The 15,066-nt window shown below is 46.9% G+C and overlaps 2 protein-coding genes across 4 annotated transcripts in view; both read right to left on the bottom strand.

Annotated features, from left to right (window-relative positions):
* RRM1 (ribonucleotide reductase catalytic subunit M1) overlaps positions 1 to 293 on the bottom strand; it is a 40,481-nt gene extending 40,188 nt beyond the window's left edge. For both annotated transcript variants that reach the window (XM_016157943.2, XM_016157941.2), the window contains exon 1: positions 3 to 293. Coding sequence is in view for 1 of the 2 variants with exons in the window: in XM_016157941.2 (XP_016013427.2) it covers positions 3 to 21 (19 nt within the window). In the remaining variant the exon portion in view is untranslated. The remainder of the gene's footprint in view (positions 1 to 2) is intronic.
* A 1,232-nt stretch (positions 294 to 1,525) lies between these two features.
* The window catches only part of STIM1 (stromal interaction molecule 1), a 173,675-nt gene continuing 160,134 nt past the window's right edge, over positions 1,526 to 15,066 (bottom strand). Inside the window, exons 8-13 of one of the 2 annotated variants that reach the window (XM_016157946.2) lie at positions 12,065 to 12,232; positions 11,428 to 11,528; positions 10,914 to 11,149; positions 9,582 to 9,674; positions 7,909 to 7,975; positions 1,526 to 3,406 (exon numbers count right to left, since the gene is read on the bottom strand). In XM_016157946.2, coding sequence (XP_016013432.1) covers positions 2,890 to 3,406; positions 7,909 to 7,975; positions 9,582 to 9,674; positions 10,914 to 11,149; positions 11,428 to 11,528; positions 12,065 to 12,232 — 1,182 coding nt within the window. In that variant the 3' untranslated portion in view covers positions 1,526 to 2,889. The remainder of the gene's footprint in view (positions 3,407 to 7,908; positions 7,976 to 9,581; positions 9,675 to 10,913; positions 11,150 to 11,427; positions 11,529 to 12,064; positions 12,233 to 15,066) is intronic. The other variant, XM_016157947.2, reaches the window with a different exon arrangement.

Here is a 15,066-nt window from a genome sequence, read left to right as displayed (position 1 = left end):
ACCTCGCTTGATCACATGCATCGCGGCTAGGTGCTGAGGCACTGAGGGATTCGAGACTGGGCTGCAGCGCTAAGGCACCGGCTGGATCGAGGTGCCTAGGTGCGCAGGTTTCGGGCTCCAGAGGCTGCTCAAGTGCAGGGAGTGGAGTTGGGCCGGAGAGGGTTGTCTCCGCCGAGAAGAAGCGGGACAATCTGAAACCCGTTCCGGCTCCCGCCACCCGGGACGCAAAAGCGGTCCGACTGAGCACCAATGACGTTACTCAACGCCGCCAGCGCCCCAACCCGTGGGCAGGACGGACTAGCATAGCGGAAAGCCGGATTCGCCCATTGGCCGCTGTGCGGAGTATGTGCAGAGCCCGGGAGACCGCACGTCTCTCGCGGCGGTGTTGGATGTGGGCGTGCCCAACGGGAAGTCTGCTCTCCCGCCGCCATGTTAAGTATGGGCAAGGTCCAGGAAACCACCCCTCTCCCACGGCCGCATTGGGTGCGGGCTAGCCTGGCGGGAACGCTGCTCTCTCGCCGCCATGTTGGGAGTGGGCAAAGCCAAAGCGTGGCCCTGGGCCGGATGTGGCTCGCGGAGCGGGCCAGGTCTGGCACCGCCCCTCTCGGCGGCTCGCCCCTGCAGAGGTCAAAACGGTTCATGTGTTTTTGAAGTAAGAACTAAAACGCAACCATCCGAAATACTTTTTCTTGTTTTGCCAAAGTTACATTATAATATTGTGAGACTGCGCTCCGATGTGCGTCTCGCCTGGGATCCATACCCAGAGGCATCCGGAGCCCCAGGACTCTTGGGTCAGCAGAAAGCCTAGCACTCGGTCGTGCTGGAAAAGAGCCTTGATAGACCAAGGGCGTTTGGATTTTATCCTGACGGAAATGGGAGCCCTGGAAGTTTTGAGAAGGACAAGACCAAAACTCACTTTCTTTTAGAGTTCTCCAGTGGATGGCGGCAGATATGATCAGCAATAAGGCCTCGTGGAAGTAAAATACCGCTAGGTGACTGAATGTGGGGAGCAAGAATAAATGAGATGTAAGACTCGGCTAATGTTAGAAGCTTCCGGTTTATGAAATCCCGTGTGGCATCCTTTTTCTAGGACTTTTCTTTTTTTAAGGATAAAGTAAGTTTTTATTTATAGTCTTATTATAAAGCGGGAAGCCTTAGCTTGCAAGACAATTCTTTGGCAGCATGTACCCTCCAGAGACGGCCCAATCTCCCCGTGAATTTTAAAAGTCATAGGTCATAGGTGAAGTTTTAGGATAGGTAGGTCAAAATGGCCCGGAGATAGTGTTGCCAGATTTACAAATAAAAATAATGTGTCCCAAATATCGCATGGGACATAATTATACTAAAAAAAGTTATTTTTTATCTGAAATTCAAATTTAATTGGGCATCCTGTATTTCGTCTGGTAACTCACCCAGAGAGCTTTTGCGAATGTGTATTAGTTTCATTTTCCCTTTGCAGAGCAGAAATAGTCTCTTTATCCTGTCTGCTACGCCACAGAGAACACAATGAGAGTCAAAGCCAGCAGGGGTTAAAATCTCCTACATGCTTTATTGGACTTCAAATAGTCTTATGAAATAACACAGAAAAACCCATGTGAGGGTGTCCTGGGTGTACAAGGCAGTCTGCAGCCTAGCCCCACCTCCTAAGACCAACCCCAGGTGCCCCCACCCCAGGCCCAAGTAAAGGGATGTCAGGGAGTGGGGCAGAGGACATTTTACAGCCATAGCAAAAAAGGGTAGAGAGTTGTCTAGAAGGTGGGAAGGGTGGGGGGAAGTGTCACACAGCCACCTTCACCTATACCATCTTCCTTAACCACCCCTTCCCTGTTATGAGCCTCTGGCCCAGGCTATGCAGTAACATAAAAACAGGGTCTGACAAGGGATGTATGTGGTGCAGGCACTTGGGAAATTCAGGAGATTTTTTTTTTACAATTTTAAACTGTCTTTTGGTTCAAATGCAACAACATCCTGCCCAACAGCTCCGGGGCCACATTAGAACCCTGTATCATGACAGGCTCCCATGTCCAGGGGAGCAGAGTGTCCTAAGCCCCAGGAATACTGATGCTTGGGGAGCATTTGGGCAGCACCTCTTTCTTATATACAAACCCTCCTGCAATGTGGGGGAACAGGGATAAGAGAGAGACACGTATGGGAGAGGGGAGAGAGAAAAGGTGACTGCCTTGTAACCCACAACTCTGGCATCTACTCAATTAACTAAGAGTAGTGGCTCCAAATTTATCCCCTAGCCTGGCCTCTCTTTAAAACTCTTAAGTGACTTGTTCTCACTCCCCCATGGACCCCCTGGAGGCCTGAGTGGGCTCCAGGCCCAGATTTCCTCTGGACCACCACACTCCCAAAGAACAAAGCTCAAATGTTAGGCCCTAGGACCCAGTTTGGGGCAAATGGAACTATCGTCTATAGATGGGGTGGAACTTATCTGAGGCACAGGTGTCAGAAGTTACTCCTCCCATCTTCCCCCGTAGCTGCTAGGGGAAGTTGGGGAGTGGTGGGAGGGAGGAGCCTGAAAGCAGGAGACAGAAAAACAAGAAACCAAACCTCAAAACTGGGATAGCAGAGACAGAAGCTGGACCCCAAAGGTTGAGCTGGTAGCTGAGGGGACAGCAACTAAGACATGCACTGAAGTGGAGAGGGAGTGACAGCAGCAGCCCGTGGTTGGGAGGGAGGCAGGGCAGGCAGGCCATGGTGGTCAGTTAATAAATAATGTTGAAGGACCCAAGGATGAGGGGGGCAGGTATGTACAGTGCCCAGGGCACTGGGAAAACCCCTCCCATGCCCCACTCTAGGGCCCAGGTATCTTGAAAGGCAGGGAAAAGGAGGCGGAAGAACAGAGAAGGACAAGTTGTCCTACCACTGCCATCCTCATCCTGCCTACTTCTTAAGAGGCTTCTTAAACATTTTGAGGGGAAACTTCTTCCGGCCTGGGCTGGAGTCTGTTTCCTCACCAATGGAGCCATTATCCTCCTCAGCCACGGCCTTCTTGCCAGCCAGGTGGGGAATGCGTGTATTTCGGCCAGCCTGCAGGGCTCGGCTGTCCCCAACTGGAGATGGCGTGTCTGGGTCTGGGGAACTGGGGCTGTGAGAACGGGAAGAATCCAAAGGTGGAGAACCACCAGGTGGGGCTGAGGGGCTCAGCTCCATCAGGCTGTGGGCCTTGTCTAGCCCATGGTTCAGCGCCAGTAGGGCCTTCTTGGCCTGGGCAGGGCTGTCAGGCAGTTTCTCCACCAGAGGTCCTGAGTGGACCCCCTCAATCAGCCGGTGGCTGCCGTTGGAAGTCATGGTATTGAGAGCCTCATCTGCAGCACGGACCATCTGAGGAGGCTTAGGGACCATACGCTGGCGGTCACTCATGTGGAGGGAGGACTCCGAATCGGAATGGGTCAAATCCCTGCAAAACAGAGAGGAAGAAAGGGACACACACAGGAAGGGGGAACAGGGAGGAAGTTGAAAGGAGAGAAGGACAACATGAGAAGACAGGGCAGGGTAGGAAAATGGGGATGGAGAAAGGGACAGGAGAGATAAAATAGGATGAACAGGCAGGTAGGAAAGAGAGTAGAATGAGGAACAAAAGGAAGATGAGTAGGCCATAAGTACAGGATGAGAGAGGAAGAAGGAATAGGAAATGAGGATAGATTGGAGAAGAGGGGAAAGAGAATAAAATTGGGGAGGAAGAAAAGCAGAAGGAGAAGCAGGTACAAAAAACGACCAGGGGGAGAAAAAAAATGTAAAAAGGGAAGAGTGATGGGGATAGAAGAGATAGACAACAAGAAGCAAAAACAAATGTTATTTTACCATCATCTGTCAGGCAAAGGGTTTTCTAACAGCTGGGCCCCACCCCTGATGAATGACCAGGCCCTAAACTAGGGCAGCCATAGGCTTCAATCCCATGGGCATCCTCCTCAATAACTTCTCTGCCTTTCCACAGCTGGCTACATTTCTTAGGACTCAGCCTCAAGCTAACATAAAACCCACATCTTGCTCTGGGTCACCATCTTCCATGCCTTTCTTCCCCACTTACTCTTGTCACACCCTTGGATACATCCAGTCTGGGCCAGGCCCCAAGAAACAGGGCACATGCAGTAAGTGGGCCTGACCCAGGCTGGGGAGGAGATAGTTAAAACAGCCTTGCAAACAATCCCTCACCCACCCGAAAAGACAAGATGAGGAGTCTGCCTCTTTCAAACGGTTTTATAAGATTCAAAGGGGGTTGCAGAAAAGTGTTTCAGAGTTCAAATCAAAGTCAGCTGGCAGCAGGAAGGGTGGGGTCTTTTCCAGAGCTCTGCTGACAGGTTGAATGGAGGGAGGTGCTAGAAAGACAGGATGTTGTCCTTTAAGGAGCAGTTGTTCAGAAGAGCTGTATACTAGAAGTCATAAGGTCTAATTCGATTTGAATTTCTGCCTGAGGCTTGGACAAGTCATCTAACCTTGCTGGTCTTCAATGTGGGCCAAATGAAGATAATACCAATTCAATTATCTTGCAAGACTCTTTGGAAGATCAAATAATGCTGGCAAAGCACTTGGAAATGTAGAAAGTATTGTGGGAATGAAGATGATAAGGCCAGGCAAGCTAGAAGACCCATATGTGGGCTAGTCACGAGAGGCTTCTTTGCAAGGCTGAGTTATGGGGACATGGCACTGCACACTGGACATGCACACACAGAGGCTAGTCCAGAAAGTGGAGACCCTTTTAGGGGCTGGCTACTCCTAAGAAGGCCATGAACCAATTCCGGATGCTACCCTTCCTCTCTCTATAGACAAAAGGGTGGATATGGGAGTCCCCTGCCAATCCAATAACCTTCCTTCTGCTTTCTCAGAGGCCTGAAAACCCACCGTAGAGGCAGAGGAGAGGGCTAAGGGAAATGCTTAAACATCCAAGTCAGGAAGCCAAAGGGAAAGAGTCAGGAGTGGGAGAGGAGAGCACCACAGGACCTGGAAAGAAGGAGGCTGTGGGTCAAAAATTAGGGTGGGCATCAGGCCCCTAAAACAGATAAAAGTGGGAGGTTGACTCACTGCTATTGTAGGTTTAATCCTCAGTAGAAAACAACTAAGCAGCCACCCGATGGGTCAGTACCTTCCTGGAGACAGAGGAGAGCAGAGAACAATTCCAGCTCCAACTCCCATTCTACAAACACTATTTCAGCTACACACTCTAGTGTTTACCAACATGTGGTCTGATATTTGGTTTCATAGTATCTGACGTTGTCCTTGTTTCTATCTAAATGTGCCCTGTTTCTCTAGGCCTCAAGAAGATCATCTCCATATCCTGCCTTCTCCACATACATAGGAACCACCAAGCATGGTGCAAAGGAAGTTCAAAAGAGAAAACACTAGGAAAGGGGACCTCTAGGCTGAGGATGTGAGGATCCTGGGAGCCTACCTTTCTAATGCCAAGGAAGAGAGGTTAAAGGGTCGTGGCCCTCCCAGACTTACTCCTCCAGGCCCACATCCCTATTTGGTCGTGTTTCCCATCTTTCTATGCCTTCTTCACCAACTAAAAGCTGAGACTCTCAAAGCAAGAAAAAAACCTGGGAGGTTGCCTGCGTAGATGTAGGAGAGAAAAGGCCCACTGAGGCAAGCTCACCTTCCCTCCCTGAATCTTTGAGACAATTCAGGCCAGGGGTGTCCCTCCCCAAAGGCTGGGCTGCCTTGGGCTCCCACCCCAAGCTACTAACCTTACTAGAGAGCCTGTTTGCCTTTAGAGACGATCCTCTGGTGCATGGTGCAAAAGAAAATTAAGTAGTGAACAGGCCAAGTGGATGCAGGTATCTCCCCACCTTCCCTCCCCACTGGCCTCAGCTTGGGCCTTGGAGATTCACAGTATCTCCTTGTGCCCCAAACCAACTCAGTCCTCTCCATCTGAATTGGAAGGGGCAATCTCCCTGCTGAGGCTTTTAGATGAAAATGAGGATGGAAATGAAGATGAGCAGCTCTACTGTGTGATAACCTGGTAAAGGCAGTCCCTTTACAAAAGAAAAAGGAACAGTCCTTGAGGATAACTATCCAGAGGTTCAAGGGTCAGAGCTAGAGCAATTGGTATCCAGAGTGAGGCAGGACCAAAAGGAGCAACTGAGTAAGTAGGCTGCAACCCAGAGGCCAGGACTAAGCTGTGGTAACAACCTCAGAGATGAGAGGTTCTTCCAGAGGAGAAGGACTTTCTGACAGTCCCGTAAGCTTGTTCCAGGCAAGGTCAAGGCTACTAACTCTGACCCTAGCCTATCATCTTGAGGTATCAGCAGGGGAAATCCCTACAGGTGCCAGGCCAAGCTGTGGGAGAAAGCCGTTCACCAGTTCTTACACAGGTCACTTATTGAGACCTGTAGAAGGACAAAATATCCAACAGAGTGTCCTGGAATGAAAAGCCAAGTTGTAATCTATGTTCCACCCCTAATTAGCTTTGAAACCTGAGGGAAAAACTACTTAACCTTTCAGAGCTTTAATTTCCTACTCTGAAAGTGAGAATTTTAATGCCTACCCCACCAACATAAACTTTTCTTGTCCAAAATTCCTAAACCTGTTTCCCTTCTTCTGTTCTTTAATTCCATGAAGGGTACTATATCCATTCAGTCGCCTAAGCTAGAAACCCAGGTGTCATCCTAGACATATCCCTCTTCTCAATCCTCAGAGCCAGTTACCAAATTAGTACTCTCCTTTCCATCCCAAGACCTTGTTGCCTCCCCTAGTGGTCTACTGCAATGACTTCCAAATTCCTGTTGTCTCTCCCTTTTTTCCTTTATATAGACCACTAACATGTTATTTCTAAAATGCAAATCTGACCAATTCCCTTCCTTGTAGAAACTCTTTTGCAGTTCGCCATCTTCTAAAGGGTAATAGACAAAGCCCCTAGCCATTCAGAGCCCTTCATCATTCTATCCTCATCTGCTACCCCTCCCCATTAATACATATCCAGTGTTCTAACCACAAATATATCAGGTTCTCTTGAACCTCCATGCCTCTGCACATAATGATTCCTCAGTCTAGAATACACTTTCTCCTTTTCCTGAACATACGATGTTAGCACAAATGTCATCTCTTTTGTGAAGTGTTCCACCCAAATACACACTGTTAGTCACTTCCTCCTCAACACCCCATAGCACTTAGCCAATTGTTCCATAATTATTTATGTACTTTCCCAGACCAGACTGTAATTCTTAATGGCTGGGATTATATCTTATCATTTATGAATCCCCATGCCCAGCAGAGCCTGGCACAGAGTAGGTATCAATAAATGTTTGTTGAAGGAGTAAAGGAAGTGAGGACTCCACTGAAATAACAAATGTGAAAGTGCATAGTCTAGGCAAAAGTGCTATGGTACCATGGGGAGGAGGAGGATGTTACTCATTTTTAGAGTCAGCAAACCCCAAACAGAGATAGGAAGAAAGGTATAGGGAGTTAGGCTGACCTTAAGAAGGAGTCTCAAGCTGGAAAAGGACAGGACAAGGAAAAGATGCCCCACTGCACACACCTGCACGGCTGACCAAGCAGCAGCCAGCAGGCAGAAGCCAAGGTAAAGGCAGCAGAAAGGGAAGGAAGGGAAGAAAGAAAGAGAAGAGAGACAGCTGATACCCCAAGCTCTCTGAATGCCCAGGCATCACAGCGGTGCTGTCAGAAGGGGGTGGGTCAGGGTAGGGCTCCGTCTGGAGGAAATAGGAAGTGCTGTGGTGGTAATAAACAGGGTGGACATGGACGGTGGTGGAGGAGGTGGTGGTGATGGTGGTGGTGGTGGTGGTGGTGGTGGTAGTAGTAGTGGAGGAGCAGGAAGAAGAAGCAGAGGCAGATGGAGAGCTGGTCCCGTGGCCTTCAGAACTGAAAGACTGTCCAGATGAAAGGCTGCGCATTCGCCGCAGAGATACCCGGCTTGTCAAGAAGTGGCCAGCCTCGCCCTCTACCAACCTCTGAGATCCCAGGCCATGCTGTGGCTCCGTCAGGCGTTGCCGGACACTGCTCTGAAGGCTGGGGGCTGCAACGAGAATGAAGACAGTGTCAGGAAGGAATAGCCTACTTTAGGCTGGTAGGCAAGCAGGTTCGCCCACGGAGAAATGCTTGCTGAAAACCACTCTGGACTTTTGATGCCCAATCTGAAGAATGGGGCACCTACTCCCAAAAAAACCTCCCACCAGAGGTCCTAAAACAAAGGGGAAATTGAAGATGAGATGCCCAGGTCAGTTTTAGTAATGCCAATGGAAGGAGACCTAGGGCTAGCATTACTATAAAGGGAGATGGCAAGGCAGTTAGTGGGAAGACATGGGCAAGACAGGGTAGGATTAGGGTTTGGGGCAAGGTTCGGGAGAGCACTAAGAACCAGCCATTTTAGAAAGCCAACCTTAGAAAATAATTCACAGTTTATACAAGAATTTATACACAAACACGTTCATCACATCACCATTAATAATTGCATTAAAACAAACAAAGATGGAACAATAGGAAAATAATAATATATCTAGTTACTAGAATATTATATAGCTATTAAAAATGCTGTTTATGAAAAGATTTGGAAAGCATAGCAAAATGCCTATTAAATGTTCAGGAAAAACAAAAGGATACGACATTTTATGTAAAAGAAATACCTTAAGCTATGGAATACGGAAGACTAGAGCTTGAAACCAGGCCTTTCCACATCTAGCTGTTACCTTGAGCAGCTTATCTCCCTATTTTAATGCCTAATTAAATCCTGAAAGATTGTCATGAGGCTTCAAGATAACGCAGTTCATGGCACTCAATAAATGACAGAAGGTGTTCAAATATAAGCGGGACTATAGATGTCTTTTTTATGCTCATATTTACTCTTTTTACTTGACAAATTTCCTCTAATAAGCACGTAAACAACAAAGAATGAGCTCTTAGATTAATACAGAAAATCAGGCTCTCGGAAAATGATGGCCACCAGGCCCAGTGAAGGGCTACATGGGCACCAGGTAACTGAGGAATGTGCTACTAGAGCATTGTTCTTGGGCTTACTTCAAGCCCCAGCTGAAAAGAGAATTCAAACCTTTGTCTGTTCTCCTCTTCCCTGATAGATGGGCCTCCCTGCCTTCTCCTTAAAAGTGGAAGAAGGGGCCAGGTTACAAAAGTGGCAGAAGCCCTGGCAGGGCCACTAGGGAGAGAGCACAGTCCCATGGTGACGGAGAGCTGGGGAAGTAGGGCTTCCATGGCTGGTGGCTTTCAAGGCATGAAAGCAAGGTGGAAGAGGAAGAGAAAGCATGGAATAGGGAGGGGAAAAGGGAAAAAGAAGGAAAAAACATGGGAAAGAAAAAAAGGGGGAGGACTTTTCCTCCCCTCTTTCCATCCTAGCCCATTGGAAGAAGGGCCACCAGGACATCTACCTATCTGGGCTGAAAGGAGAAGCCTAAGCCTTCCATTACCATGAGTGTTCTCCCTCCAGCGCTCAGCTAAGCAGGCTGATTCCTCTCCTCCCAAACCCTCCCTGCAGTTAGTAGGGACAGTGCTGAGGGAACAGAGGGCGCAGGCAGGGGAGTGAGGCAGGCAGGAGAAGGGGCCCGTGGGGTAGGAGTGTTGGTTTAGTCCCAAAAGTTGGAAAACAAAAGCCCCAAAGGGGCTCCTCAAACCCGGAAATTTCCAGAGGGACTGATCATCCGAGCCGGCGGATGTTGAGCAGAGAGAGCGGTCACTGAACCTACGCCCCATCAGCCAGGCAGCATCTAGGGTCCAACAGCCAGGCCAAAAGGAGAAGAGAATCTGATTTATGGAGGGCTTCAGCCTGCCCACCAATGGGATAAGGGAAGGACCAAGGAGCAAGGGGTGACTAGCTCAGAGCTAATGAAGGTCCTTCCCAACCCAAGGAGCACAAGAAGCTTTAGATCAGTGTGTCAGGATCAAGCTCTGCCTGCCAGTGATCCTAACCTTGTTGGGCCTTTGAGTAAAAGTCCTGACAGATATCAGACCTGGAAGACAAAAAGGCTTGGACAGAGGCAAAGTATCATTGAAGAAATTTACAAATCAGTTCTGTCTGGAGCTGGAATCCAGACTAATTAAAGAATCTGGCTTTCTGAAAGTGAGCCCCTAACTCAGCCCCAGCTTTTGCCATCCCTTCTGCACCCATGGGATATGGGCCCGCGACAATAGCTTTTCCATAAGGCTCTAGACTATTTATCCAAAACAGCCTCTGATCCAGAGAAAACTTCAACTAGGCCAGTAAGGGATAAGTCCCTTCATTCATTGAAGAATTCCCACAGAGTGTTGTCTCTTTCGACTTTGCTCTACTCAGCTCTTATCACTCACAGGGGAGGAAAAGGGGAGACCCAGGACAGAGTGTGGGGAGGTCCAAGAGTTCAGGTAGAAAGCCAGACAAGAGACCCCTCCTGGACAGGAACATCTTTCTGGCTTGGAGGATTGAGAGCTATATCACTTTAAGGGACTATTTTTTTCTGGGGTCTCTCACACATACACACACATACAAAAAAAACAAAAAAACAAAAAAACAAAGAGAAAGAGACATCATTCCATTCACCTACTTTAGCAATTAAGAATAAGGAATATAAAATTAAAAAATAAGTAAAAGCAATAAAATGAATCAAATCAGTCAAAATAAAGGCCATCTTTTACATCATGAACCACTAAAGAGATTTTTATAAAAGTAGACGGGGTGGGGGATGAGGTGGTGAATAAAGGGATTTAAAAAAACACAGAGTGAAGAAAGACACACTTAACACAATAGACCCAGAGGGGCAGACAGAGCATATAGCAAGGAAAACCACTGAAAGGACAACTATAAAGGAATATCCCGATGCAAATTTTGTGCTTTATTAATCGAAATCGTGAGTTGAGCTATCTTCCTTGGTATCTGCCCCATATGCTGTTGAAGCACAGCAGTGGCCAATGACTTCTTGACCTGCCCATCAAAGGTTCCTTCCCTCATCCCCACCCAAGAGGTCACCTACACTGTATGGACAAGGGTGACACAATCTCCTCATCCATGTCGTCCACGTCATCAGTCATGATGAAGTGAGCAGGGTTGGGGCGTGTACTGCCCATCCAGCTGGGGTCTATGTTGAGGGCAGCCACCAGTGAGTGGATGCCAGGGTTATTGACAATCTGGAAGCCACAGAGGATCTCAATCTGCTGCCAGCGGTGCAGGCGCTCCCGCAGTGCTGCCGTCACCTCGCTCAGAGCTTGCCTAAAGACAGATGAAAGAGAATTGCAGGCATGCGCTGGGTGTGAGTCCCAGCAGGAATGAGGCCTCTTAAAGGAACAACTTGGGGGATATGTGTAAATAAGAAACACGATTGAATCATAAACTTAAGAGCAAGGAGGGAGCTGAATAAGGGCTAGAGCGGGAAACCAGAGCTGTCCCTTTACCAGTGAAGAAGTAAATTAGGGTTGGAGGCCCTGCACACCCTTAGACTCTGAGGATGGGATGAACTCTGCCAGAGCTTGACAGCAGGTGCTACTTACTTAGCCGTTAAGATTTTGTGATCGACATCATCCAGGGAAGAGCTGTGGGCCACGTGGAAGGTGCCAAAGAGTGTGTTTCTCTTCTTTTTTATCTTCTCAGCCTGAAAAGATGAGGCCCTCAGCTTAAAAAGAGTAGGGATTAGAGGTTGGAAAAAGGAGGAATGCCTCTCTATGGCTGGGTTTCCCTACTCCTAACACAGCTTAGGCTGCACAAGAAAAAAGAAGAAAAGATAGGAAAGGGAAAAGGAAGGTAAGGGAAGGGAATAGAGTAGGGAAAGAAAGAAGATAGAGAAAACAAGAAAAGGGAAGGGATCCCCTGATAGTACCCTATCCCCAAGAGATTTCTGTCCCCGTGACAGTCTGGGGCTGGCAGAGCCTTCCTTCTACCTGCCTTCACTTGCTGCATCTTTCCCAAAAAGCAGGTGGGAGTGCCCCTGACCCTCCATCCCTGCTCCAGAAGCTTGAGGACATTATCGAGAGCTGTATATTAGGAAAAGAAACAGAACCCAGTGCTAGGATATCTCTTTGTCTAGCAGGAAGGATAGGGAGGGGCAGAAAGGAGGAAGAAAGGCAGTAAGAGGGAGGGAGGGAGGCAAGGAGGAGAAAAGAGGGTGGGCAGCAGGAGGGCACGTCTCACCCCTTCCTTGGCCACTAGCAGCTGCTTCTCGGCATTTTGCTTCTTGATGTTGTAGTACTGCACCTCCACCTCATGTGTCAACTGCAACCACTTTTGAAGGGCCTCTGGAGCATACCATGAGTTGTGTGATTCCAGTTCCTTCTCTGCTTTCCTTAAGGCCTCCCGAACCTGTGCACCCAAGAGGATATGAGTCCATTTTTTTACTAGCATGACGCTCTCCAATGCTTCTGTGTGATATTTCAGAATTCAGAGTTCTTATCTGCTATCTTATGTGAGCTTTACAACTCTTCCAAGAGGGAAAAACAGCAAGGATTAGTCTCTATATTTTATATACAAGGAAGCAAGCTCAGAGAAGGAAAGAATCTATTCAAGGGGCACACAGAAAGTACAGGAGTCCCCCCTTATCCACAGGGGATAAGTTTCAAGACCCCCAGTGGATGCCTGAAACTGTGGCTAGTACCAAACCCTATATTACTATGATTTTTCTTATACACGCAAACCTTGTTTTATTATGCTTCACATTATTGCGCTTCACAAATGTTGCATTTATTTACAAATAGAAGGCAAGAACTTCCACCGGCAAAAAGATTATACCTGGCTTTATTGAGATACTCCCATTCTTGCGGTGGTCTGGAACTGAACCCACGATATTTCCAAGGCATGTCTGCATGTACATACACTTTACAGCTTTTCTTTGGCATATGTGAATTGCCAGCATCACTACTCTTGCACTTTGGGGCCATTATTAAGTAAAATAAGGGTTACTTGAACATAAGCACTGCAATCTGATAACCAAAGTGGGTACTAAGCGACTAACTGGCGGGTGGTACATACAGCATAAATACACTGGACAAAGGGATGATGCACGTCCCTGTGGGACAGAGCGGGATGGCATGAGATTTCACCACACCACTCAGAACAGCACGTAATTTAAAACTTAGAATTATTTACTTCTGGAATTTTCCATTTAATGTTTTTGGATCACTGTCAATAGCAGATAACTGAAACTATGGAAAGCAAAACCTCAGGTAAAGGGGACTCCTGTAGTTTTGACCAGAACTCAAATTGAGATTTTTTTTTTTTTTTTTTTGCTGCCAGACAAGAATACTCTTTTCTCACATATTAGCTGTCTCCCCTTGTCATGCAGCCAATCTCAGCAATCTCTCCTGTTCTCTTGAGGCACAGGTCAGCTCAGTGATTCATCTTCGTTCTGAGAGTTGAGGTCTGTACTTGGACCTCAAGACATCACAATATGGGAGAAAAAGCACTTGATTCGGAATCTGGAAATCTGGATCTGGCCCTTGGTCTGTCACTCAACCAGCTGTGTGACTCTGCACTTCCTGTAGAATATATCAATTCAGTATGAGGAAAAGACTTTCTTGATCTCAAGAGAAAGTGAACTCTCCATCATAAGAGGTGTGGGAAGAGCACATATCAGAGAGACCTTAAAAATGATTACTACTCTAAAGGGGATTGTCCTGAATGCTGTCCAAAGTCCTCCCTAGCCTAGAGACTTTGCTTATGATTCTCCCATTGAGCAGGGCAGGTAGGCTTTGAAGGGCATGCTCCACAAGGCGAGAAGACATGAAGCATGTTTACACCTGATACGAGTATTTTCTAACAGAAGCCAAGACATGAAAGAACCAAAGTGCAAGCAGAAATCTCCTCACTGACTTCTCAGCAAGGATCACACAATGAAGCAGACAGTCACAAAGCATGCAAACAAGAAAGGTCTGATATCACATACATATACTACATACCCTGGATTCCTTGCTCTCTCACTCAGGTTACCAGTATAAGTGATCCCCAATACCCATCTGGACACTGACCCTTAACTGGTCAGAATCTCAGAGAAAAGGGATTGAGAGCCAGTTCACTATGCCGAAATTCAGCCAATGTGGCAAGTATCCCGAAGCAGGTCTAAAGTCCTCTCCACAGCCTAAGATAGACTGGAAGGGCCTTAGAGAAGGACAGAACACCTTTATTCCTTAAGAGCCAACGAGAGGGCCAATCTTCACTTTTTTTTTTTCCTTGAAAAAGAAACTATAAAATGGCCCATCCTTGGCTTTTTAAATTTAAAATGAAGAACAGATACCTTAGAGTTTAATATATCAGGTCTGAAAATGTATAATCAAGTTCTACATTAATAACAGTTAAAAGAATGGGATAAGCTAAGAAGGGGAGAATGGAGACATGAGAAAAAAAGAGCAACTAGAGGGAAGCGTGAAAGTTGGGGAGGCACACAAAAGGGCTGGACTACCAGGCTCAAAAACTGTTTAATGGGATAAACAATTACAAAATAGGAAACAGGGAATGGGGAGATAGGAGGCAAAGAGAAAGAGACAGACATATCTTACACACATAAGTAACAAATGCCTGAAGGAGACGAAGACAACAGATAAGGGCTGGAGCAAGTCAGAGTTCACCGGTCCTACTGTTTTATTCTATGGCTACGGTTCTCGACCTTGTCATATCCTGCAATCACCCAGAGAACTTTAAAATCTGAACCCTAACCCAGATGCTGATTTCATTCATCTGGGGTGCTGGTTTGGGCATCAAAAAAATTTTAATACTCTCCAAGTGATTCTAATATGCAGCAAAGTTAATAACTACTGATCTATGTGCTTTAAAGTATTATCATCTGACTTCCACTTCCCCACAGGATGCAGTAGGTCACAGCAAAAGAATAATTCTGCTCCGACACAACATCTGGAAAAAGCTGTGTAAGTTATGAAATTTTTGAAAGACAAATTATTATAATTAAGAAAAATTTCAAAGATATAAGAAAGCTACAGAAGCAATAAGGACTAGGTCTGTTGTTCTCAAAGTGTGATCCAGGGATCTTCGAGTGTCCCCTAACTCTTTTAGAGCATCTATAGAGTCAATGATAACTATAACGATAATATCAGTTTTATAATTATACTAAGAAATTATTTACCTTTTTTGTTCTTTCTCTCACAACTGAACTGCAGAGTTCTCCAGAGGCTATATGATGAGTGATA

Source organism: Rousettus aegyptiacus, unplaced genomic scaffold, assembly GCF_014176215.1.
Source record: "Rousettus aegyptiacus isolate mRouAeg1 unplaced genomic scaffold, mRouAeg1.p scaffold_m13_p_5, whole genome shotgun sequence".
Lineage (NCBI taxonomy): Eukaryota > Metazoa > Chordata > Mammalia > Chiroptera > Pteropodidae > Rousettus > Rousettus aegyptiacus.
Note: the sequence above shows the minus strand (reverse complement) of the source record. Positions and strands in the feature narration are given on the sequence as shown.